The sequence below is a fragment of the Cydia strobilella genome, chromosome Z (assembly GCF_947568885.1).
Source record: "Cydia strobilella chromosome Z, ilCydStro3.1, whole genome shotgun sequence".
NCBI lineage: Eukaryota > Metazoa > Arthropoda > Insecta > Lepidoptera > Tortricidae > Cydia > Cydia strobilella.
In genome coordinates, this window is record NC_086068.1 from 10,573,740 (window position 1) to 10,599,644 (window position 25,905).

Below are 25,905 nucleotides of genomic sequence, written 5' to 3' on the forward strand. Positions count from 1 at the left end.
TAAATTTTTCTTTTTCTATAGTTTTTATATAGACCTACTTATAAATTTACTTCTTTACGTTCCCTACATGCGTAACCGTTAATAATAATAATCAGAAAATTATTTTGACTTTATTAAATATGATTTATGTTTTTATTTTCTTGTATACAACAACAAAATCTAAGCAAGATTGATAGGAGTACCGTATAAGCTCGTAAAACATCATAAATCATTTAAATCGCCCCAGTGGATCGCAGTAATCGAGGAAAATGACGCGCAGGTGGAGAATATAACAATTTGAGCTTCAAATACGTGGTGTTATTTTGTAGCCAATCATTAAACACACCGGCCACTTCGGAGTGACGCTGTCGCTTTTCAAATTAATGCCACCTTGGCGAATTTAATTCACATTTATCAGCTTTGTAAGTATTATTCCCCCGAATACTTTAGCGTGTTGCATAACCAACGTCCATTTACGTCTTCGGTCATATCAAAGGGCTGACTGTTAATGTCACATCTTCAAACTGTGCTCAGATTGCAAAGGCCAGGGAGTATATACGTAGTAGTTTCGTAAAAAATATTGACCACGCAGTAACATATACCACGCATAACTGTCCTGTTTATTTACATTTCTCTTAAACCGCTTTTAGGAAATTGAATTTGCTTTAAAATATCATCCGTTATCTTTTATGCAGCCCCGATGCAGTGGAGTTCGTCTAGTTATACACAAGTATTTTGTTTATTCTAATAAATTTTACTCATGTAGACGACAAACGACTCAGTAATGAGAACCATAATAGTTATGTTTAATCTAGTTTGATATGATCGTATATAGTTATTTGTGCAACAAGAGAGGAAAGTTGGTTTTTCTTGCGAGTGTTTATTTTGAGTCCCGAGAAAGCGAAAGATTCTAAGGTAGAATCTTGAGCGTAGCGAGGGACTCAAAAACACGAGATGTAAAATAACTTTGCTCTCGTGTTGCACACATAATTTTTCACCTCAGTAGTGAGAACATATTAAAGGTTAAAATGTATTTCGAATTACACAGAATAAACAGAAAAAAAAGTATTATAATATGTCCGATTACGATACGATACGATACGGACCGGACCGGACCGGACCGGACCGGACCGGACCGTACCGTACCGTACCGTACCGTACCGTACCATAAAAAAAATGTAAAAAAGTATGAAGTTCATGGCCTTTACTAAATTAAAAAGCTACATTGTTTCACTCCCTGGAGTGACGAAAGTAGGCTTGTTCGAGCTGCTGAGGTGAAAATAAAATTGCATGACTATTATTATTGAAAAAAATGAACTTTAAATAAATGTTACCCAAATCTATCAGTGTTAGTCTAGAATAAAATTTTGTCAGTAAATTGGTAGACCCGTGTTGCTTTCCTTGGTAATCAGCCCTTTCTACATCTGTTACGTTCCTACCCAAATAATAAAAATCGTTATTTTTTTCCTTTTTGTACAAGTGGTATTTCTTATTTGGATTAAGTTATTGTATAATATTTCCATATAAAATTAATAAATTACGTTAGAATTTGCATTAACTAAAACATTATTTTTGTACAAACGGGAGAACCTCAAACAATGGTCTGACTAGACGAAAACATATGCGTCGGGGCTAGTAATAGATAAGTACACAACCGCACGCGTTAGTGAAATTTTTGAACAATATGCAGCGGTAAAAATTGTTTGTCAGCGTATTTGTAGGCCAACCTGTATATATTCTTAGGTTACGGCTACGTTATCTTCCCTAGGTTTCGCTTCGGTTTTAATGTGCAATAGGATGATACGACTTGTGTACTGTATTACGCAGGATTCTATTTACCAGTGTGCGGCACTGTGCGGCACAAGCATAAAGCACTGGTGGAATCCCGCCTTTACGTAGGCGAAAACACGCGAACGCGAAGCGAAGCGGTGCTGCGCGGCGCGGGTGAATCATTCTATGGACGTTTCCTACGTGGGTGATCTCGTTGCGAACGCATACATAAAGTTTTTGTATTATTAATGATTTTTATGTATGTTTACATTTTATTCAGTAAAATTACCGAATTATTATGTATTTTGTTACAGATTTCGTCTGTAAAATTACACAAACTTCATGTATTATCAATGTTTTTTTAAGTATTTTTACTTTTTATTCGGTAATATTACACAATTATTATGTGTTTTGTTACAGATTACGTATGTAAAAATAATTAAAGTTTTTGTATTATTAATGCCATGGCTTAGTGATTATTACATAAATTTTATGTAAAACTACATAAAAATTGTTGATTTTAACGAAAAAATGTAAAATTGACAAAAATTATGTAAAATGTCATATTTTTCCGTAAATTTCCCAGATTTTTCAGGAATTTTACAGGATTATGTAATTTTTTTGCATGTAAAATTACATAATTTTTAACAGTGTAGTGAAGGATGCGATGGACAGAGGCCGATGGAGGCAAATCATACTCCAGATGTAGGTCAGATGGTGATGATCACGATCCTCAGTCATGAGGAAACGACCAGAGAGAGATAGGGTGAAATTTAACAAAGTGCTCAAATTTACATGTGTGTTAGTATCAGGTATCAGTATATTGCAGTAAGACAACAGACTTATACTTATTAAAATTGTAGTATTAGCTATCCATTAGGTATTTACGAGGCGTATCAGATGATGACACGAAAAATCACATTTTTTTTATCCTTTTAGAATTGAGGTGATTTTTCTTCACTTTGTGAAAACAAACGATATATGAGTGCTGAGGGCCTGTATTTCGAAAATGTCTGATGAAATAAGTTTACTAAAGGAGATTATCGTTCCACATTATGAAAGCCAGGCCATCTTTGAACACGCATTAAACCAAACAGTATTTATTGTTTTTTCATAAAGTATCCTTATTATTAGCTTTGCTTGTGGGTATAAATGCTCAGAGATTATTGAATAAAAGTTAAATGATAGCCTTTATTTTCATAGATTACATTTTTTCACTATATTTTTGTGTAATAATGGCAGCAGCAGTCGTATGAGGTATGAAGGTACAAATGACTATAATTGAAATAAAAATGGCGTCAATACGACTTTTAAGCTAGGCGCACTCTTCATTTAAGCGTGAAACATCAATTATTTTGGCGGCCCACTTGGGCAGGCCTATTTTAAACAGCTTTTTTTAGCCAGCTACGCCCGCGCCCCTGTTAAATGTTTTAAACAAAATAAATTACCCGACGATTCGTTTCTTATCCCTTTTATCGTATATTTATTCCTCGCAAAAGACAAAAATAGCTTCCTACAATACCTATTTCTAAAAATAAGTTCTAGAGAATCTTTGGCTGGATATTAAAAATATGAATGTGATAATCACTACACCTTATAAAACTCACGATAAACTTGAAAACTACTGAACGGATTTTCATGCCGTTTTCACCTATCAGTAGAATGATTCTTGGGGAAGGTTTTGGTGTATAATTTGTTGAGGTTTATCCATGCGAAGCCGCTAGTTGTAAATAATTGACTGATTTATTTTGTTTCAGTACGAGTTCAAAGCTAAGGGTGTAAAGAAGCGAAAAGTAACCATTGAAGTATCGACGGATGGAGTAAGGGTATCGACGCGGAAAAAGCCCAAGCCTAAAAAGGTGAGTTTTAGGGTTCCATACCCAAAGGGTAAAAACGGGACCCTATTACTAAGACTCCGCTGTCCGTCTGTCTGTCTGTCACCGGGATGTATCTCATGAACCGTGATAGCTAGACAGATGATGTATTTCTGTTGCCGCTATAACAACAAATACTAAAAAGTACGGAACCCTCGGTGCGCGAGTCCGACTCGCACTTGGCCGGTTTTTTTTATTTGTGGTATTTTCTATAAAAAGGGACCTTATTGTCGATGGCGCTTACGCCATTATTAACGATGCTCCGATATAAATGCAATGCCGCGCGGCGCTGTGAGGCCTAAGCGCCATCGACAATAAGGTCCCTTTTCATAGAAAATGCCCTATTTATTTCTCTAAATTCTAGTAGACGTTTGATAAGTACAATGTACCTACATTTTGTTTAATGTGAATGGAAAACTCAGTGAACGGAAACAACTGGGGAAAGTATTTAAAACTTGAAACTTGGAAAGTATACTTTACTAGGTTTTCTATAATGCCATTAGATTATATTTTGTGAAACTCATTGTGGTTACAATTTTACTATTAGAGGCCATTTGTTAAAGCAAGTAATGGCTGAAACACGTAGCATATATGAATTTTTAATCAATAACTGAGTTGTTTTGACCTGCCTGCTTGGTTATTATCGAACGTTAATTAAGTATTTTAACCCAAAAAGTTGATAAATTGATGAATACACATATTATAAACTGAAATAGATATCATACACAAAAAAAAAGTGACCGGGTCCACCAATATTTCATAAAATAATTTGATTTGTTCCCTAGTTAAATACACGTATATTATTTGCATTTATAATACCTTCTGTATTTTATTTGGTATATTTATTATAAATATTAAAATGCCAAATACAGTTTACAACGTCTACCATTTATTTTACTTACTTGTTCGTTCTCTGACTAAGTTGTTTTGATATAGTTCTGATCTTCACTATGACAGTACCTATTCATATAATTTCTACTCATATTGACTCCAGCGAGTGTCTTTCGCGCCGTATTTACCAAGTTAGATTGAAAACTTAGACGACCTCCTTTGTTCACATTTTCACGCCGCGGTCCTGCCTTGTAATAAAAAGTGCAACTCAACGAATGGATGTTTTCAAACCGAAAATATTAGGTTGTTGCAAATTATATGATGCTTAAAGTACAAAACACGCACCATCGTGAAATATCGACATAATTATTTAAATAGTTATCATCAGAGACCGAAATTATTGTGGCATTTTTGAACTGTCATATGGAGCTCTCATTTATCGACTTCCGATACACATATCATATATCGATACAATGTAGAACACAAAATATTAAAAATTTATAATAGTTCATTGACTGGAAAAAAAGTAAATATAGGTAGCAGATAATATTTAAAAAACCGGCCAAGTGCAAGTCGGACTCGCGCACGAAGGGTTCCGTACCATTACGGAAAAAACAGCAAAAAAATCACGTTTGTTGTATGGGAGCCCCATTTAAATATTTATATTATTCTGTTTTTAGTATTTGTTGTTATAGCGGCAACAGAAATACATCATCTGTGAAAATTTCAACTGTCTAGCTATCACGGTTCATGAGATACAGCCTGGTGACAGACAGACAAACGGACAGACGGACGGACAGACGGACGGATAGACGGACAGCGGAGTCTTAGTAATAGGGTCCCGTTTTTACCCTTTGGGTACGGAACCCTAAAAAGATCTCGAGTCCGACTCGCACTTGGCCGGGTTTTTAATATGTTGTATTCTAAATTGTATCGATATAGGTATATCGAAAGTCGATAAATGAGAAGTCCCTAATGACAATTCAAACTGCCATGAGAATTCCGGCCTCTGGCTGTGATGTCAATTGTTTTCTCTGAAGTTGTATCCTTTACAAAGAGTATTCTATCTTGACATATTGACCGGGATATAGACCGTGATTACCTTTTATATTATTTGTGAGCTCCCGATATTTCGACGCAGTTACATGCATCATGTTCAAGGGTGACTGAAGATAGCGGGTGGGTGTCAAAGTTGTGTAGACAGCGCTCTGTCTACCCTCATTCCTGCGCGTCGGCTGCGTTCACTTTCAACGTTACCAACGGTCGCATTCACACTTGTTGTTGCAAGGTAATCACGGTCTATATCCCGGTCAATATAAGTCTAGTGAAACTAACAGTGAATCATTCAAAACTCTAAGTATTCTATCTTTTCTATCTATTACTTATATTTTGTCAAATGACTGTCTCATTTCAAATATAGACAGAGAGAATCATACTATTTTTGTCTTACACTAGTACTAGCAGTACTAGCACCCAAAAAAAAAGGATAAGTATAGTTTTTTTTTGTTCTTATTTACTGACAATTTGGTTTGACCAACATATACGAGTATTTATGCAGCTTTTACAAACAGCAACACACATAACAAATCTTTTGGGCACCTTATTTCGCTGCAGTTAACAGAATCGACAATATTATTTATTATAGTAAGTAAAATCTATTTCTAGAATTGGGGGAGACATTAGTCTTTTATTGACTGGACATAATTTACGTCTTCTAAAAAATTAGTCGAGGGACTAATTTTGCAAAAAGTAGATCCAACTGGGACAGTAACTGATGTGAAAACCACTCTCTCAGAAAATTTCGAATGTGACTAAAGTTCTTGAGATAAAGCTCGCAAAATACTGACAGACAGTGTAGGATAAGTGTTCATGTGTACTGTGTTACAATATAACCTATGCAATATACAATAATAAGGTATGTAGTTCTTCAATAACTCAAAAGAAATTTTAACTATATAACTCCCGTGAGACTTGAACATATTAAAATTATTTTTAACGGATTACTCGCGTATTATTAAGTCGAAAAACGACGACGAAACTTCACAGTGCAGTCGGTGCACCGTGAAGAAGATCCTCAAAAATTTGACCGAAATATGTCGAGTTTTTCGACTTAATAATACGTGAGTAACCCGTTGAAATAACTATGTACTAAAGAAAGTGACAATTAAATAATCTAAAAGTGAAATTTATTTTATGATGCCGATATGCCCAAGAGTAGAAGCATCTTGGAGAATAGCTAAAGTGTCCCCGTTTAAGACGTGAATCCAACTTTATGTCAAATGCGTTAAGCAAATAGTCATTTGCGTACAAACACGATAAATCGGTTTTGTCGTATAGGCGCAGGTTGGGATTCTGGCGGCAACCGAGATGTGATTTGTTCACGGGCGGAGTGAGTGAGCGCCTAGATTTTTTTCTGTCGTCATTAATCACCGGGTATTTAATGGCGAGACGTCAACTCCTGTGTCCGGGAGACGTGCCGGCAAATTTTGTTAAACTAAATCTATCCAGTTGCTTTGAACTAGGAATTTGTGGATTAAAGGTCTCTCAGTTTCAATCGCATGGTTGCAAATGAGTACTTACGCATCAGGCTCAAAAAATATCCTTGCTTAGATTGCAATGGAGATAAATCCGAAGATACTGCAATTTAGTAGCCATATTAAAACCTTATGCCCACTATCTGCATTTTTATAATTTTAGTCTATGATATTTATATTGATACTAGCTGTTGCCCGCGACTTCGTACGCGTGGATTTGTATGTTGGTGGTTATATATTTTACATGAGCATAGAATATTATGCAGCAAAAGATATCAGTAGGGACGGTTAATCATTTGTTAATAATTATACAACGCATGGAATTTGTCTTTCACAAAGTACGAAATTTCAAGCCCCTAACTGAAACAAATTGTTCTCGATATAATCCCTCTCAACACTTAGATTTTCAAGTCCAATATTTAAAAAAAGTGTTCGCTCCCGATGCAAACTTTATTAATACAAACACGGTGCAATCAGTTTTCGTCTATTTTAATATAATGCCCTTTTACCAAGTTTCATGTTTCTAGCTAAAACAAAACCTTGTACTACATATAAACTTACATCCCCTTTTTAACCCCCTTAGAGGTTGAATGATTAAAAACGTTGAAATAACTTTTTTTGTAATATTATACAATGCCTATCTAAGAAGTTTCAATAAGCATTTGTAATGGATTCAAATTTTCAACCCCTTTTGAACCCTTTTAGGGGATGAATATTGAAAAGCGCTTAAATTACTTTTCTTGTATTCTAATAATATGCCTTTATACAAAGACTGAAGTCCTGTACTCAAAAAAAGGTTTGATCTCCATACAAACTTTCAACCTCTTTTTTACCACCTTGGGGGATGAATTTTCAAAAATTCTAAAATAAGTTTTTTTCCATTTTGATTAAATACCTCTCTACGAAGTTTCAAGTACGTAGCTTAAAATAAAATTAGGACCCCTACAAATTTTCTACCCCTTTTTAATCACTTTACGGCATGAATTTTTAAAAACGCTGAAATTACTTTTCTTATATTCTAATATGCCTTTATACAAAGATTCAAGTCCCGCACTCAAAGAAATGTTTGATCTCCATAAAAAAAATTAACCCCCTTATCACCACCTTGGGGGATGAATTTTCAAAAACGCTAAAATCAGTTTTCTACTCTTAATGATATACCTTTTTACGAAGTTTCTAATTTCTAGCCTAAAATAAAATTTGAACCCTATACAAACTTTCAACCCCTTTAAGGGGTGAATTTTTAAAATAGCTGAAATTACTTTTCTTCTATGCTAATAACCTTTATACAAAGATTCCAGTCCCGCACTCAATAAAATGTTTGATCTCCATACAAACTTTCAACCCTCTTTTCACCACCTTGGGGGATGAATTTTTAAAAACGCTTAATTAGTTTTCTTGTTTTTTAACAATATATCTTTTACCCAAGGTTCTAATTCATAGCTTAAAATAAAACTTGATCCCCATACAAACTTTGGACCCTCATTTCATCCCCTTAGGGGATGAATTTCGAAAAACCCCTTCTTAGTGGATGCTAACGTTTTAAAAACTACCTATTGTGAAAAATTCAGCTCTCTAGGTCCAACGGTTTGAGCTGGGCGTTGATTTAAGTGAGTCAGTCAGTCAGTCAGTCAGGACTTTTACGTTTATATATATAGAGAAGAAGAAGATACATGCATACTCGTAGAATACCTAGCGAGTATTTTATATAAACTCTTCCCTGGGTTTTTATTTTACAAATAAAATTAACTAAGGCAAAATAAAATAGGTAAATAATAAAGCATAGACTTCGCCAACGAGCGACTAAACACACCGCTAGATAAATACGCTGCCTGAATGCGGGCGTTGAAGCATACAAAATGAAAATTCAGGTCAGCGCATTGGGAAACTCACCGCCGGCAGTGGCCACAATGAGATGTTTCACAGGCCTTATGGATATGCACAAATAAAAAATTGCAACGTCGACTCAAAATACTTGTATCAGTCAAAATATGCCATTATGTGGTTAACGGCTCGGCTCTCACTGGTTTTTGGTAGGTATATACATTACACCAAAGGCGAAGTTATAAATTAACTTATATTAAGTTATGTATTCTAAGGCCTTTACTGATCGTTAAAACCGAAATTAAGTTAAAATCGATATTGTAGTAAATTTCGGATGGTCTACCTTTAAATAAACACAGTATCGCCGTTCATAAACTTGTTGCAATTCTGAATTGGTCAACAGAATTGAACAGCGCTATGCTTACTAAGGCTTTGAGGAGAAATGTTCCATTACATCGGGGTCATAGACTGCTGGACGGCTGGAACATATATATATAGGTAATAGGTACCATGTATTCAGTAACATTAAAATGCTCTAGATATTTTGCCTATTTATTACAAACATTATATAGGTATATAAGTACGAATATTTATTAATTGATTTAACAACCAATTTTATCTGAGACCGTTCTTCGGTCCTAGACCAGATACAATTCGTGAATAATTAACAAGACAGAGCGCTACGTAATGGCGGCTCTCTTGCGGGTTGAGGCTTTTTTGCTGCGACAATGTCCCAAAACTAGATTTTACTTGCATGATCAGAATATGTGACTGGTAATTCCAACCAAAATAAATTTTTCATATTTAACAAAATAAAACAGCAATGATAATGTTTCGCAAAACATATTAAATTATAATTCACCTTAATCGGTAGCATTCTTAATTTAAGATCCAATACATGCATATTAATTACGAGTTGATTGATTATTTCGTAACTGACAGTACTAACTGACTGTAGGTACATAATAAGTGTACATATACTTAGCAAAGGTATCTAAAGCGAGGTTTAGACTAGCAAGAACTTAAACAAGAATTTACGTTACATTGCTGACTACTAAGGTAAACTGCATTTAAAATGTTTATCAGATACCGCAATGTTATGAAATTTGCATGCAAGTTCTTGCTAGTCTAAACCTCGCTTAAGACAAATATTTGAATTGAAGGTATTTAAAATGAAAAATTTTCTTACACGTTTTTGTACAGTAAACTATTCTTACACGGTTTTGGTTAACATCTTCCAACAACCAATCCATCAGCAATTAAAGTCACGCATTATAATTAATAAGTTCCGTTGAGCGACGTATAATGGTGTTTCAGTAATTAGCAAAATTTTAACCTTCATTAATAGCAGCAAGCCGAGTTTTCCCCCGACACTCATACCCCGTCTCGCTTATCGAAGTACCTGGTAACTGTAACTCTGGCATAGTTTTTGTTTGTGAAATCTGGCTGACCGTATATGATTTTACAGCTCGATTGTTATTTAATCAGCCACATAATACTGCTTGCAACTGACTGATATTGGTTTAATTATTTATTCTTTTTACTCCCGTACTTTTATTTGTAATATAATGGGTCGTGCACACATTTTTAAAACCCTACCTTATAGTTGTCAAGACAAGTCTTCGGTCTATTCCCCAAAAACGCATTTGTGCACACACGCAGTATCTTTTTGGCACTTTTCGATACTTCGCGTAATGACCACTTAAAAATATTGTATGAAATACATTGTTGCCAACCTTATTATAAATGTCATCTCTGACAAATTTTTATTTATTTTTTAATCCTCCAACAGAAGTGTCTCAGATTATACTATTTAAAATAGGTAGATACCGTAAGTAGAAGCCCACTAGATGACATGAAAAACATTTGTTAAAATTACAATTTTATTTCAAAGTGCTTAGTCGTAGAAAAAATATTGTATGCAACGTTGTTTAACTGAGTCAAAAAATACTCGTGGCATCTTTATTATAAATTTTCGGCTTCGCCTCATATTGTTACTCACGCCACACGCCTTTTTTGACCTGTTTTAAACCACGGTTGCATAAAATACTATTATAATGCTTGCCATTTTTTGTTGGACAAGTTTTTGTTGCTACAGTTTTGTTTAAATTTACTGCTAGCAAAATTAATTGCATGCTGCCTATGTAAATTATTAGCCAATTTTGATAACGGCAGACTGGCACCTAATTATTTCTTCATACGAAAACAAGCCATCGCATATCGCACTAAAGCTCATACCGAAAATAATTTCTGTTTCTTTAATATGGCAAATTTTAAGGGATAAAACGTGTGTAGGTTGTAGGTATACCCTATCGAGAGAGTCTCCTCTGTCGAGAAATTAGGAATTTCATTGAATACCTACGCACTTGCTGATTTTGCTTACGCATAAGCAACAACACGTGGCAGTTTCTTCGCCAGACTTTTCTTTGTATTTTGTAAACGTGGAGAAGAACGATTTGTATGCTAAACAGGTTTCCTAACGAATGTTGTAGATGGTAGTTGCATTAATAAAAGGACGGGTGAGGCATTTTCGACCTAATATTTGGAAAATCTAGCACAATAGGGGTTTTCATTTTGTGCGACGCCGCGCCATGTAGGTACCTACCTACACATAAAGTCGATGTGATAAAATATGTTTGACGATGTATACAAGGCACAAGCTATATAATTAAAACATAGATTGTACCTACTCCTCAAACAATAAAACGTTTGTTCAAAAACTTTGAAAAATTATGAAGTCTAGATTTTTTCTATATTTCATACAAATTAAGTATTTCAATTTATGCTATCATCAATGTAATTGTAGTTTCTTGTCACGCGTTAAACGTAAAAGAATTCGCAATACGAGTACATTGCGTCGTACAAAAAAAAAAACTGTAGGTACTAAAAATCAAAACAAGTTATTTTTTAAAGTCGCTGATCAAAATGTTGGTCAGTTTGAGTACAGCCTACTGTTTAGTTTATTGCTTCTGTTAAAGGTTACACCCTCAAACCCGATTTCAAGCAAGTATTTTGTACGATTTTAATCAGGTGCGTTGAGTCGAGGACAATCTATTTTTATCTAAAATAGGTTAACCCGTAGTTAACCCAAACTAATTTAATGTCGATACAAAAGGATTGACATTAACATCAGTGCATAACTTAATAAAATTGTACACATTCAGAAGTGCTAATTAGTTTACTTCGACGAGTGTTGTATAATTTTTGTTGCCATTTGTTATTAAATAGGTGTATATCATTCAATTGTATTATGTTCGTAGTGCTGCCTCAAAAAAGTGCGAGCCAAGCCAACAAAGCGTGCTTGGCTCGGCATTGGAAACGACCCATAATTATATTATTGATTTATTAGAACACATTTGTTTCAAAAATAGTACTAAAGCCATTTGACCTCGGCTAGTTAAGGTTAAACTAGGCTGATCTGAACTGATATACTCTAAGCGCACCTGGAAGAAACCGGTTTGCCACAGGGAAACTAGTTGAACCTGAAATTGAGTGTTGCCGGTAAAATTATACATAATATTGAGTTCCAGCAACGGATCTTTAATCATCCCGTGTAGTTATCTTATCAGGATCCCCCGGTGATGGCCTGTAATTACATCCTTAGCGAGGCAGCGACTAATTGCGAGCTATTTCTTGCGTCGCCAAGTCTGCATCACCAACCAACGACGCACTGCTTGGTCTACGTGCCAGAGACAACCAACCTAATTCCTTTTAAATGTAATATGATTACTGAAGCAGCAATTCAAAAAATAATAATAAGAAGATTAAAATAATGGGAATGGTGTTGCACATTTGAATTAGGTTTAACGCAAAGTGAAACGTTTTCTAATCTACATTATGTAACTAACATCGTGAACATAGTTCTAAAGTTCTAAGTAGCCCACGTACACATTTCAATTATAATATTGCTGTTAAAAATATGGTATAAGTATGATAAATCGAAGGAATCGAACGTTTGTAAAAATCATGTAAAAATAGAGGTACCTAGACGAGCTAAATAAAGTAAAATCTGTATACAAGCAAGAATTCTAAACGAAACGGCTTAAATTAAACGATGCAAAAGTCTGAATCGTAATTGTCTGGGGCTAAATTCTCGGTTGCACAAACCACTCGGTGACATCTCATTCACTTTATGGAGCAGTTTGTTGCTTAGCATTACTTTTAGGGTTCCGTACCTCAAAAGGAAAAAACGGAACCCTTATAGGATCACTCGTGCGTCTGTCTGTCTGTCTGTCTGTCCGTCTGTCTGTCTGTCTGTCCGTCTGTCTGTCTGTCCGTCTGTCACAGCCTATTTTCTCCGAAAGTACTGGACCGGTTAAGTTGAAATTTGGTATACATATGTAAGTTTGTGACCCAAAGACGGATATGTAACGCAAACAAATGAATTTTAAACATGGGGGCCACTTTTGGGGGTAAATGAAAAAAATAGAAAATAAAGTTTTTCAGACTATATATCAAACGAAAGAGCTCATTGTGAGAATCTCAAATATATTTTTTTATAATTTTAAAATAAATAGTTTAGAAGTTATTCAAGAAAATAGGCAAAAAGTGACCATTCCCCCCCCCCCTCCCCCTCTCCTTTATCTCCGAAACTACTGGGTCTAAAGTTTTGGAAATAATAAACAAAATAGACATTTACCTATAAATTACAGGAAAACCTATTAGAAATCGCAGTCAAGCGTGAGTCGGACTTAATTACTTAGTTTTTGATCCGACCCCTACGGGCTTTTTAAAGACATTTCACTCACGTTTCACATACAAAATACATTGTTTAAATTGTGTAATATACCCTTGGACCGCGAGTCCGACTCGCACTTGGCCGGTTTTTTTATTGTGATTTTGGAAAACTAAAGGTAGAAACGGATGTTAACGTCCGAGATTAACGTGAATACAATTACTTATATGAATTATATTTTCGTGCGTGGCATCAGGTTATACCCACATAGAACCCAATGTCTTCGTTATGGGGTTGGTACCTTGAAAACCACGAAAAACCAGAAAGCTTAACAACGCCGTTTTACAAATTCTCGTGAGAGGCTTAAAAGTTTTTTTTTACTTTAGGTCGTACACAAAAAGTAAAAATTTTGAAAACCTTTAAAGTAAAATGTATAAATTTAGGATCAGTTTAACGAAGTGTAATTATTTGTCACTTTTTAGATGATTCTGTGACCAGGTAAGTACCTATAGAGTACGAGTACTATGTTTACGAGGAGTACGTTTTGCCCTGATAGGCCAATTTCAGTTTTAGTTATTCTGTCAGTGTCAAAAGTGACATTTCTTCAACCAAAAAACCGGCCAAGTGCGAGTCGGACTCGCGTTCCAAGGGTTCCGTACATTACACAATTTTAACAATGTATTTTTTATGTGAAACGTGCGTGAAATGTCTTTAAAAAACCCGTAGGGGTCGGATCAAAAACTAAATAATTAAGTTCGACTTACGCTTGACTCATCATCATCATTCTCCTGGCGCATTCCCTATTTGGGGTCGGCCCTCCTGATACTTGATCGCCACTTGTTGCGATCTTTAGTCATTGCTGGCGTTAGGCCTAGCTCCGTCATGTCCTTGGAGATGGTTCTAGTCCAGTTGGTTGGCGGGCAGCCTCTGCCTCTCTTGCCCTCGTCTATAGCCATAACTAGTCTCGTCATGTGGTGTTCGTCTCTGCGCATTACATGGCCATACCAGCGTAATCGGCCCTCCTGCATCTTATGATGTATCTCTGCAACTTTAAAAGTGCCTCAGATATACTCATTCCGAATTTTGTCTGATCGAGTAACACCTCCAGACCAGCGCAGCATTTTCATTTCAGTGACATGTACTTTCTGTTCGTCACACTTTCTCATTCCCCAACATTCGGATCCGTAAAGTAAAGCTGGTCTCACTGCTCGTTCGACTTACGCTGACTGCACATTTTTAATAGGTTTTCCTGTTTTCCTGTAATCTATAGGTAAAGATCTATTTTGTGTATTTTTTTTTTAACCCAGTAGTTTCGGAGATAAAGGGGGGGGGGGGTGGTCAATTTTTGCCTATTTTCTTGAATAACTTCTAAACTGTTTATCCTAAAATTATAAAAAAAATATATTTGAGATTCTCACAATAAACTCTTTCATATGATATGTCACAACATATAGTTTGAAAAACTGAATTTTCTAATTTTCTCATTTATCCCCCAAAAGTGGACCCCATGTTTAAAATTAATTTTTTTACTTTACATGTCCGTCTTTGGGTCACAAACTTACATATGTATACCAAATTTCAACTTAACCGGTCCAGTACTTTCAGAGAAAATAGGCTGTGACAGACGGACAGACAGACAGACAGACACACGAGTGATCCTATAAGGGTTCCGTTTTTTTCCTTTTTCGAACATTTTGTATAATGTATTCTTAAACTAGTCCAATATCCTGAATTGTATACAATATTTTATTAACCGACTTCAAGATTTTATCAATTCGGAGGTTATCAATTCGGTTGTATGTTTTTTTTTATGTTTGTTACTCCATAACTCCGTCATTTCTGGACCGATTTTGAAAATTATTTTTTTGATTGTAAGTATATACATACAGATTGGTCCCGTTTTTTTTCAAAACGCAGTTCTAATGATGGGATCCATGAGGAATCAAGGGAACTCCTCAAATGTTAAAGGCATATAGTGATTTTAGTATTTTCATAAACAAATCAAGCATTTACATTTAAAAAAGTGACATTTGATGAAGTGGAACTGCTGATGATGATCAGAACGGAACTCTTCAATGACGCATAGTTCACGTTTGTCGATTTGTCCTCTTCGTTATGATTGGTAAGCAAGTTAGGTTTTCAAGACACATTTTTGTCAAGCTCGTGTTCTGATGATGGGATCCGTGAGGGATCGAGGGAACTCCTCAAATGTGAAAGGCATACATATAGTGATTTTTGTATTTTCATCAACAAATCCAGCATTTCCATTTAAAAAATTGACATTTGATGAAGTGCACTTGCTGATGATGATCAGAAATATCAGAACGGAACTATTTAACTTTTTATGTTTGTTAAGCAAGTTACGTTTTCGAGATACATTTTTGTCAAGCTCGAGGTCTGATGATGGGATCCGTAAGGAACCGAGGGAACTCCTAAAATGTGAAAGGCATACATGTAGTGATTTTTGTATTTTCATCAACAAATCCAGCATTTACATAAAAAAGTGACATTTGATGAAGTGAAACTGCTGATGATGATTAGAATGGAACTCTTCAACGACACATAGTTCACGTTTGGCGATTTATTCTCTTCGTTATGGACCCAGACCCAAACTTTACTTTTTTTGAATCTGGACCTGGACTTTTTTTAAACTGCGATCCTCACAGAACCGAACTGCTATCAGAAAAGTGGGTTAGGTTAGGTTAGAACTGTGACCCTTACAGAAACGAAATGCTATCAGAACATTGGGTTAGGTTAGGTTAGAACTATGACCCTTACAGAAACGAAATGCTACTAGAAACGTGGGTGGTTTTACCTCCTTTTAGTTAGGCATAAGATGCTGTCTTTTATATTTCATTGTCTGGATTGCACCATCAACAATAAGTAACCTTTCAACGGCATCCCCCATTGAAGTCGGTTTTTTTTCCTAAAAATTATTAGATACTATTACATTTATCTCATATATTTATATAGGATTACAAACTTACTTGTGCAGTTATTAAATCTTTAAAACGTGACTGATATTGCAGTATTTTTAAGTTTTTATTGGCTTGATACGCTGAAAACTAATTACGTTTCAAATTTGGCGCTTGTAGGTCTGCTAGAAGTACCTTAGAATTATGATGATGGTGAGTGTGTCAGTGACAAAACTAAGAATATTTGACATACAATCATTCTTAAACTTCATATTCAAATTACATGTTATTAAGAATATATCTAAATCATGTTATGCTCTATACGTCACTGAAAATTCAGGGTTCTAGCTTTAGCTATCAGAAAATTACAGTACGTTGAAAATGGCCCGACTGGCTTCGAGAAAAGGATGTTACAATACTGTAAAATACCGAGTCACTAAAATGGATTTACAAGATATTTCTTTAAAACTCAAACACCAAGGGTCAAAGTGGCAGATAAAGAAAAATAACTTTTAGTAGCACGAATAAATAGCAGCTTAGGTTTTTACGTTGAATCATTGATTTATCAATGTTTAATGCCTCAAAAAAACCTTATGTCAAAAATCCAATTGAATACCCGGACCCAAACCCAGTGCCATAGAATTTGATAGACTATTTTATGTTAATCCGTTTCTGTACTAATTTATTATTTTTTGTTTCCATTTTGTTGTGCAGAAAGGTTCGAAACTGTTCAGCCGCGACAACAAGAGCAGTGACGCGAGCATCGAGACCATTGACATAATGCACCACCCCATCTACCGCATCTTCTACGTGTCACACGACAGCTCCGATCTCAAGATCTTCTCTTACATCGCGAGGGACGGAGCTACTAATCTCTTCAAGTGCAATGTCTTCAAAACCAACAGGAAGGTAAGCAGTCCCTATCTCTGCAGCCGGCGGGATCAAATTTATAACATGCCTTGGTGTGAATAAATACTATCGATTTAAATATTCTGTAAATTCATCAAATTGACGTTCTATTAGTATCTTTTTAAATCTCATTGGCTGCACATATTTTGTTATACTTAAAACTAAGTACAGTAACTGAGCGATATTTTGTTCAAATTCTGTCTTGTCTGTAAGATAACTCACTCAAAGTTACTATTACGGTAGGTACCTAGTTTTTTTACAATCATTTATCACGTCCAAATTATAAAATAGCCTAAGAGCAGCCCTTTCGCGTGTGCTGTTTATGAAGATCGCAGAGTCTCGTAAAATGCGGCCCGGCGATAAACCGCAGCTGTCGTATCACAAACAATATGTGGGAATCACCACTTTTTCAACAAACCCCCGCGCACTTACGAACTGAATGGACGCAGTAAAAGGGTAAAGTAACCCATCGCTCGAAGACATTACTCAGACGTGTTGCGCTGCGAAAACAATGTCGATGAAAACGGACGCGGGTGAATCCCAGGATTGTATCGAGTTACGCTGTCACGTCCGGCCTTTTAGGTTATACGGTATTTCTCGTGTGGCGTATGGAGCCCCTTGTATCTGTTTCTGCTCTGCGCTGCTTTTATTTAGTCTACCGTTGACGCCGTACGTAATTTATAGCGTCACACTGGATGGAATTATACTTCTACTGAACGTGGCACTACGCTGCGTACGGTTCATAGTTTCATATCAAGGCCTATAAGGCCCGGCTTCTCGGTATACATCGTGCGTTGTCTTCTTCTTCGCTCGAACCGGACCGGTATCAGGCATCACTTACGAATACATCAAGACTTGTATGAAACTTGCGTCTAAACACGCATACAATTATAACTGTATACACATAGACTAGCGTTACAAGTTAGTCTTGAATATATTTTTTTTATATCGAAAATTTTGTTGAGTGAGAGTCGTGGTTACAACGGTATTCGTTCATTTTTTTTTCTCCTCCCATAAAACGTTTATCCTCAGAGAACAAGTCTGCCGCTACGTCTAGTTACCACCAATCTTTTCATACATTTTATATTGAGCAGTGGTCATCAGACCGCAGCTCGCAAAACATATTTTCTGAGAATGTTTGAAAAAGTTTACGACTCTACTTAAGGAGCCCATAGATATACACATAAAAATAGGTCCGGGAGCTTTATTTCATAACTGAAACTACTTAATAGGACCTGGTAGTTGTATTTGGCAAAATATGTATATGGTAACTTTTGATTTTCTATCCGCACATAAACAGTATTTGAAATTTTGTGTGTAGCGAACTCTATCATAGGTATTTACTCTATATCATCCATCAAGTAGGTGGGGCTGGTCATCCATCACTTATTTGCTTGAAAGTCTATCTTATTAATTCATCCGGATGCACAATTCGCGTTAATTTCTGGCCATCCTCTATCATTCCGGTTTGTACAGCTTTTTTAGGGTTCCGTACCTCAAAAAGAAAAAACGGAACCCTTATAGGATCACTCGTGCGTTTGTCTGTCTGTCCGTCTGTCACAGCCCATTTTCTCTAAAACTATTGGACCAATTAAGTTGAAATTTGTTACACATATGTTAATTTGTGACCCAAAGATGGACATGTAACGTAAACAAATGAATTTTAAACATGGGGGCCGCGTTTGGGGGGTAAATGAGAAATTTAAAAAATAAAGTTTTTCAACCATATCGTGTTACATATCAAATGAAAGACCTTATTTTAAGAATCTCAAATATATTTTTTTTGTAATTTAAAAAAAAAGTAGTTTGGAAGTTATTAAAGAAAATAGACAAAGGCAACATTCGATATTGTTTTTATTCCTTAATTGTTGTTTTTCTTATTTTTTCGCAACTGTATTAAAAAACAGTCATTCTTCACTCGTCCCGATATCTCGATACTAATGAAGTAATGACATACTTTCCGCACTAGCATCGAAATGTACTATTACCGCGAAATTTTTTACGAGATGTTTCGTCGGCGCACTATTTTCTCGTACTCCTAAAATACTATCGAGTTAATCTGTGGGAATCCACCCCGGAAGTGTAATTATTTCTTACGGTATAGATTCTAGCTTTCCTCAGGCCTTGTCCGGCTTCGGGAATCCGGTGATATAGGTATTTAATTAGTAGGTAAGAGGGTTCATTACTAGCATATGTACACATACATAAATAAAATTTATATTTCATTTCACGTTTTAATTCTAAACTGATTGCTGTAAATGATAATAAAAGTAGGACCATGTACTATGTAGGTACTTTTAGATATGTAAATACATATTAAAAGTTTATTTAATTTTTCTCAGCTCATCCCAGCAGCTCGCGTGGTAGTACGTTTGTTCAAGTAATTATGTAGGCGTCTTAATGAGTGTGAGAGTACTGTATTTTCCGGAAATCGTTTTTCCCAGATTGCGATTTCTAACCATTCGCATAATTTGGATATGTACTCTTGTTATAACTAAAAAAAATCCCGTAAACCCTAAAAAAAAAAAAATTTGTAAATCAGTATCGTACAGTCGAGTTCATAAATATGTATACATTTTTTCACCTTATTGCAATGGATTAAGGTGAAGAAATGTACACATATTTATGAACTCGACTGTACAATAAAATAAGACGGTTCTGGCGCTCGCCGGCCGCTACCGCGACACGCTCGCTTCGCTCGCTCGGCTTCGCACACTGTTTTGCTCGCAGTTCACCTAACACACTCCTCCTCGCTTCGCTCGTTGTCGCACCTATCTATTTTCTGTCTTCCGTGATTGTAAACAAATGAAATATAGTGGGAAATTATGCAAATGGTTAGAAAACCTATCATGAAAATAAGCTATTGAAAAATAAATATAATGTAAAATATGCGAATGATTAGAAATGCTTACGGAAAAGGAAGCTATTGAGAAAAAATAAAATGGTAAAAATTGCGAATGGTAAAAATTGCAATCTGGAAAAAACGATTTCCGGAAAAAACAGTAGACGCTCGTCTAAATAGGCGGTTTCAATCAACATCAAACGAGAGAGCCTTCTGTGTTTTTACGTACGATGACCTCATGCTCCTTTATTCACGTTAATAATATATTTTGCAGATCCCGTAAACTTTTATATCCAACACGTTTCCATTTAACTTGGAAAAACAAAATGCATAAATAAGAAACGAGATTCAATAATACGCGATCCGATTTTATAATTAAGTAGCTAAGAACAAGTAAGAATTCGCAAAGAAAAGTTCGAGTGGCTAAATGGAATCCAATGCAAGGTAATTTATTTCTCAAGTGTAAAAGTCTAAGAGAGAAGAGTCAATATTAGCCGAGCCACGGGGAAGGTTAGCCGCATGGAATTGCTTCTTCGTGAAGGTTTCCTTAGAGACCTTTTAGAGTGTATGAAATACTAAATGTGAACGACACAAAGGAATTCAAGTTTTACATTAGTACTTACGAGTCCTTAGCTTCGAAATAAGTGGCGTTAGCTTATAATAAGTACTACTTTTGTTATATAGCGCACTTAACGTTAGTTTATAGTAAATCTATGCAAGTTAGTTATCCATATTTGACTTGAGAAATTCATTATCAGGTAAGTATTCAAAATTCAAATAGTATCTGGCGGCTTGCTATTAAGACAGATACCGTTACCAAAGATAGATATAACTCCGTAATAGATGGATACAGTCTAAGGAAAAAACGTGCCTCGAAAATCACGAAAATTTTATTTTCGATCAGATGGCGCCACTAGCTTTGGCCTACTCTCGTATAGAGGGCGTTGACGGTTTCGTTTGTTATTTATAAATTTAACGCATATCCGTTAAAGAACATGGGTCAAAATCATATAAAAATAATTAATGCAAATAAAAAAAACATTTATCCATATTTAAATACATTTTAACGTATTTTTAATAAATCTTCATTTTTAGTTTTAAAGTATGTCGATAGATGGCAGTGAATTTACAGTGGTTACAAAATTTACTATGACAGTACCGCTCTATCTTATTATATCCTCTTTGCCGTTACCGAAGTATAAACTGCACTGATTCACCATATAAGTTGTTCGAGTGGTAAATTATTAGCAATGCTTGAAAATGTACACCTAAAATGTATTGTCTATCAATATTTATAGAAACGAAGAAATAGCAATGTTAAAGTCGTCGTCAATAGAACTTGCAAATAATGTAAACAACCCATTTTACCTTCATTACTTGGTAATCTCGCTCTTTAAAAGGACAACCGTGACAGCAATCAACAGTCTATATACTTAAATATTTTATTTATATACATTTATAGTTATATTAAATGTTAATTATTAATATTTCAGGGAAAATAACCTTCGTAAAAATAATAGGTTATGTGTCAAACGCTAACAAAATCTGTCATATTTGTTTACATTATTTGCAATATGGATAGTATATAGAAAGGATGCCAATCTCTTATGGCAGAATTGTTGCAAAAGTGACCGCTTTCAGCTTTAAACAATAGTTCCTAATCTCTCCGGTGGCGCTAGTTAGGCTCTGGGACATGAGTATAACATGAACCAACAAATAACCCGACCAAATTACGTAGGTTGTTTTGGTAGTATTTCGGTGTATGGTGGCGCCGCCTAATTACTGTTTTTTGATGGACACTTTTCATACATAGAGATTTGGCTCCTTTATATAGTCTCCATGATTTGCAAGTTCTATTGACAACGACTTTAGTCAATAACTATAGGTAATTTTTATTGAATATAATGAGTTTTCCAATAAAAAGTTTCTTTCTTAATCGACGCTTGAATATGTCAAGCGTCAGATGTTTCTGTTCTTAGTTCTATAGGTTATATCGCTCATGAATTAATAAGTTGGACTTGTATATACTATGTCTATGGACCGATGACACACGGGACATGGGTTTTATCCTGCAAGTGCCATACGGCGTGAAGCTGTTCCTAAACGCGACTAAACAAATAAATAAATGTATCAAATTAAACTAAAGCGAGCGTTTTTCGACTTAAAATACGTGAGTGACCCGATATTAATATATTTAATATGTCTGTGTCACACGGAAGTTTTGTTATTAAAATTAAACTAAGTTACCAATATTAGTAATATAAAAGTAATAAATCTTTTACGTGGAATATGTGGTAAAAAGCTTTCTTGTATGTATTAAAGTAGTGTACAATTTGCAAAAAAATGCATAGGCATAAGAAATTATATAATTATTTGATATAAGTTGTACATATTAATAACTAACTCTACATCATTTTTATACCTCAATTACTCGCCATTTCGTCATCGTATTAGAGTCTTCACCGCAAATCTCTTGAAAATATGTATTACAAATTACACAAAACTCTTCGATTGTATATATATGCAGTGCTCGTCCTCTACCAAGTGCAGGAAATGGTGCCATTAATTTGCCTAGCTGAATTCTAATTCGATGTTTTTAAAATTAGTTCTGTGGTGAACTGTATTGATTTGTATATTCATGAACGACGTAAAAAATACGAAGACAATTACCCGATATTGTCAACTACCTACTTACATCATATCATGAACAGACATCGGATTTTAGGGGACAAAATTAATAAAACCGGCAGAAAGTTCCTATATAAACTCAATTATAGTTGCTTTTCCCACTAATTACTTATCGGTCCAAGTTTTGCTTATAAAAATATATAGTAATTATAATAAACGTATGGTAATGAAACCAAATAACTTAATTGCGTTATTGTTTATTGTAAAATGGTTCTTGATTAGTTCACTCGTCTTCGGGTTTTTCTTTAAGCGTATCTTTCCAAACAAACATGTCACTATGAAATTTTCATTTCAATCATTTCATTTTTTTGTTACGCTATTTATTTATTTAAAAAGATAACTATTTCATAACTCAATACTTATAACCTAGCGATAATATGAAGTATGCTTTGTGTTACTTCCAAAATAGAACACTTCCAAACAAAGCTGGGAGCGATCACTAGTATATATGTAAATAGCATCGATAATTGAGATTATCGATAATAGGTACTGTCATTTAATTTTGCCCCCTAAAATCCGATGTTTGGTCATGACAATACAATCAAAAGTGGACAGGAATAATCACTTGAAAGATAAGCAAATAATGAGTGCAAACCATTTATTAGAATGTCTGTTCGAACACTTTTCTCACACATCCAAGAGGGGCTTTAACTAAGTTTTTTACCTAATATTCAAACAAATTCATTGAGTTGGATATTTTGTGAGATAATACGGGATCTCGGAGAAGAGACACGATTAAATTGAGCTCTTGTCAGTATTTTGCCTGTTAGATGCGAGTAAGCGCTGGGAACAGTCGCGTGCGGCGCACACTGCACACGGCGGACCGCGCGACTTACGTGTGCTTGTTCTATTTTAGATTTAATGCAGTTTCTTTTATTCGTCTTTCTAAAAATTAAGTTCCTGTTATTACGGTTCATTAGATTCAATATACATAGCTGACAGACGGACGAATGACAGTGTTACACGTTATAACGTATGCGGAATGAAATCTTGACAAAATTCAATGTCTGCGGCTACAGACATATCTACTTGACAGAAAACAAAGAACCGAGGTCAGCAGTTACTGCACCAAAGGTTAACCAAAGACCTGTTAACGTGGGGGTTCCACAGGGGAGTATTTTAGGGCCGTGGCTGTTCCTAATTTACATTAATTACCTCCCTAATATAACTTACAATAAGGTCCTTCTTTTTGCCGATGATTGCTCAGTTATAATTCCTAGTACAGATCCCCTGACATAAGTACGAGGCTGAGGCGAATTTAGTATGTAGGGACAGTACACCTGGTTAGAAAGAAACAAACTTGTGCAAAATTAAATACATGGAGTTCTAGGTAGGCACTTAATGTTAACAGTTTGCAGTGTACACAATTTGCGAGACAAAATGCTATTCGCTAGAAGTACGAGACACGAATTTGGACCATTACACAATTAAGGGAGTGGGAATTAGAAATTTCCACCACCCTTGAACGTAATTAACATAAACATCCTTTACATAACACATTTGCCTGGAGAATAACTACGTGTAAACAGGAACAGTGTTCTAAGCTTTGGCATAATTATTATCTTAGCTACTCGGGCTCTAATTGTTTTTGTTTAGTATTTTAACCGGTTTAAAATTGGCCCTATACTGGATGATTTCCTTGACGCGGTATATAAGTGACTCACATGCCCATTGGAACGTGCACCTGATATCCAACCGATATTTGAATCATATTGGAATGAGGGCTACCGCGTTTAATTTCGCCGCTAGGGGCGCTAGTGTAGATGTAGGTCTTTCAAAATGTCAAATGCATAGAAGTTTTGGGGGTTTAAAGCTTTTTTATGGGGAAATTTCACTCCTTATTCATAAGTGTGGTAAATCTTTGTCCATCTTTGATTAATAAACAATAGATACTCGTATAGCTCAATAAATGTTAGTGGTTTAAAAAAAGGGCCAACATATACAATATGCAAAATTAAACAGGTTGAAAAAATGGTTCATTTAGACGTAAAAATACCTTTGTGTATATTAGGGCGTATTTTATAAAAATAAGCATAGAAGAATTTTGAGATCTGTTTTTCTGGACCTACATCTACAGTGTCACCAACTGGTGAGCACAAAAACGGTAGCCCTCATTATATCGGCCCAGCAAGAACGGTACTCCATACAAGCCCTGAGACTTTGTACAGTCGTCATCAAATATATCTAAGCGGCCGAGGTGCTCAAAAATATCAAATTCAATGTCCTGGTCGCTCCGATATATCTACGGCGACTGTACTTACAATAGGATAAGGTATATCTATTCCTGTAATTAGTTTATGTAGCTTCAGATACCATAGTTAAAAAAAAACAGCGGATTTAAGTTTTTCATACAAAACTTGTTTTTGCTCTATTTCGTTTGTTCTATTAACTATTTACAAGACTAGATATTATACCTCATGTCATTGTATGTGCAAAATTTCATTACAGTCCAACACGTAGTTTTAAAATAAGAACGAAACTCCGTTTGTATGTATGTTCACATCGAACCGATATTACAATGATATTGGAATCATTTTTATTGTTCCGTAGCCAGTAAAAACGGGACCCTATTACTAAGACCGCTGTCTGTCCGTATCTCATGAACCGTGATAGACAATTGAAATTTTCACAAATGATGTATTACTGTTGCCGCTATAACAACAAATACTGAAAAGTACGGAACCCTCGGTGCGCGAGTCCGACTCCCACTTGGCCGGTTTTTTTATAATGAAAGGAATAGCTTTTACGTGCTGAATAGGCTACATGACGAATTTTGTCTGTCTGTAATGAAATAAATATGGAAGTATTTTTTGTGCTTCTTAGATATGTAATGAGTATAAGACATAAGAGTGCTCACTCCATACATAGGTTTTGTGAACTGAGAGTTCCGCTACTTGATGCTAGATGTAGACTACGAGAATAATAGTGTTTTTGGTAACAAAACCTATGTATGGAGTGAGCACTCTTATGTCTTCTTAATTATCTTTGGTATAACCTATCTTATTTCCCTAGTTGTATCTGGCAACATTGCACGACAAGTATCGGAGGCCAATTCGAACGTACA

At 35.3% G+C, this 25,905-nt stretch overlaps 1 protein-coding gene across 2 annotated transcripts in view; it reads left to right on the forward strand.

The window, feature by feature from the left end:
• Positions 1 to 25,905, forward strand: part of LOC134754232 (carboxyl-terminal PDZ ligand of neuronal nitric oxide synthase protein) — a 215,009-nt gene that overhangs the window by 140,991 nt on the left and 48,113 nt on the right. For both annotated transcript variants that reach the window (XM_063690410.1, XM_063690411.1), the window contains exons 4-5: positions 3,507 to 3,608; positions 17,117 to 17,311. In XM_063690410.1, coding sequence (XP_063546480.1) covers positions 3,507 to 3,608; positions 17,117 to 17,311 — 297 coding nt within the window. The remainder of the gene's footprint in view (positions 1 to 3,506; positions 3,609 to 17,116; positions 17,312 to 25,905) is intronic.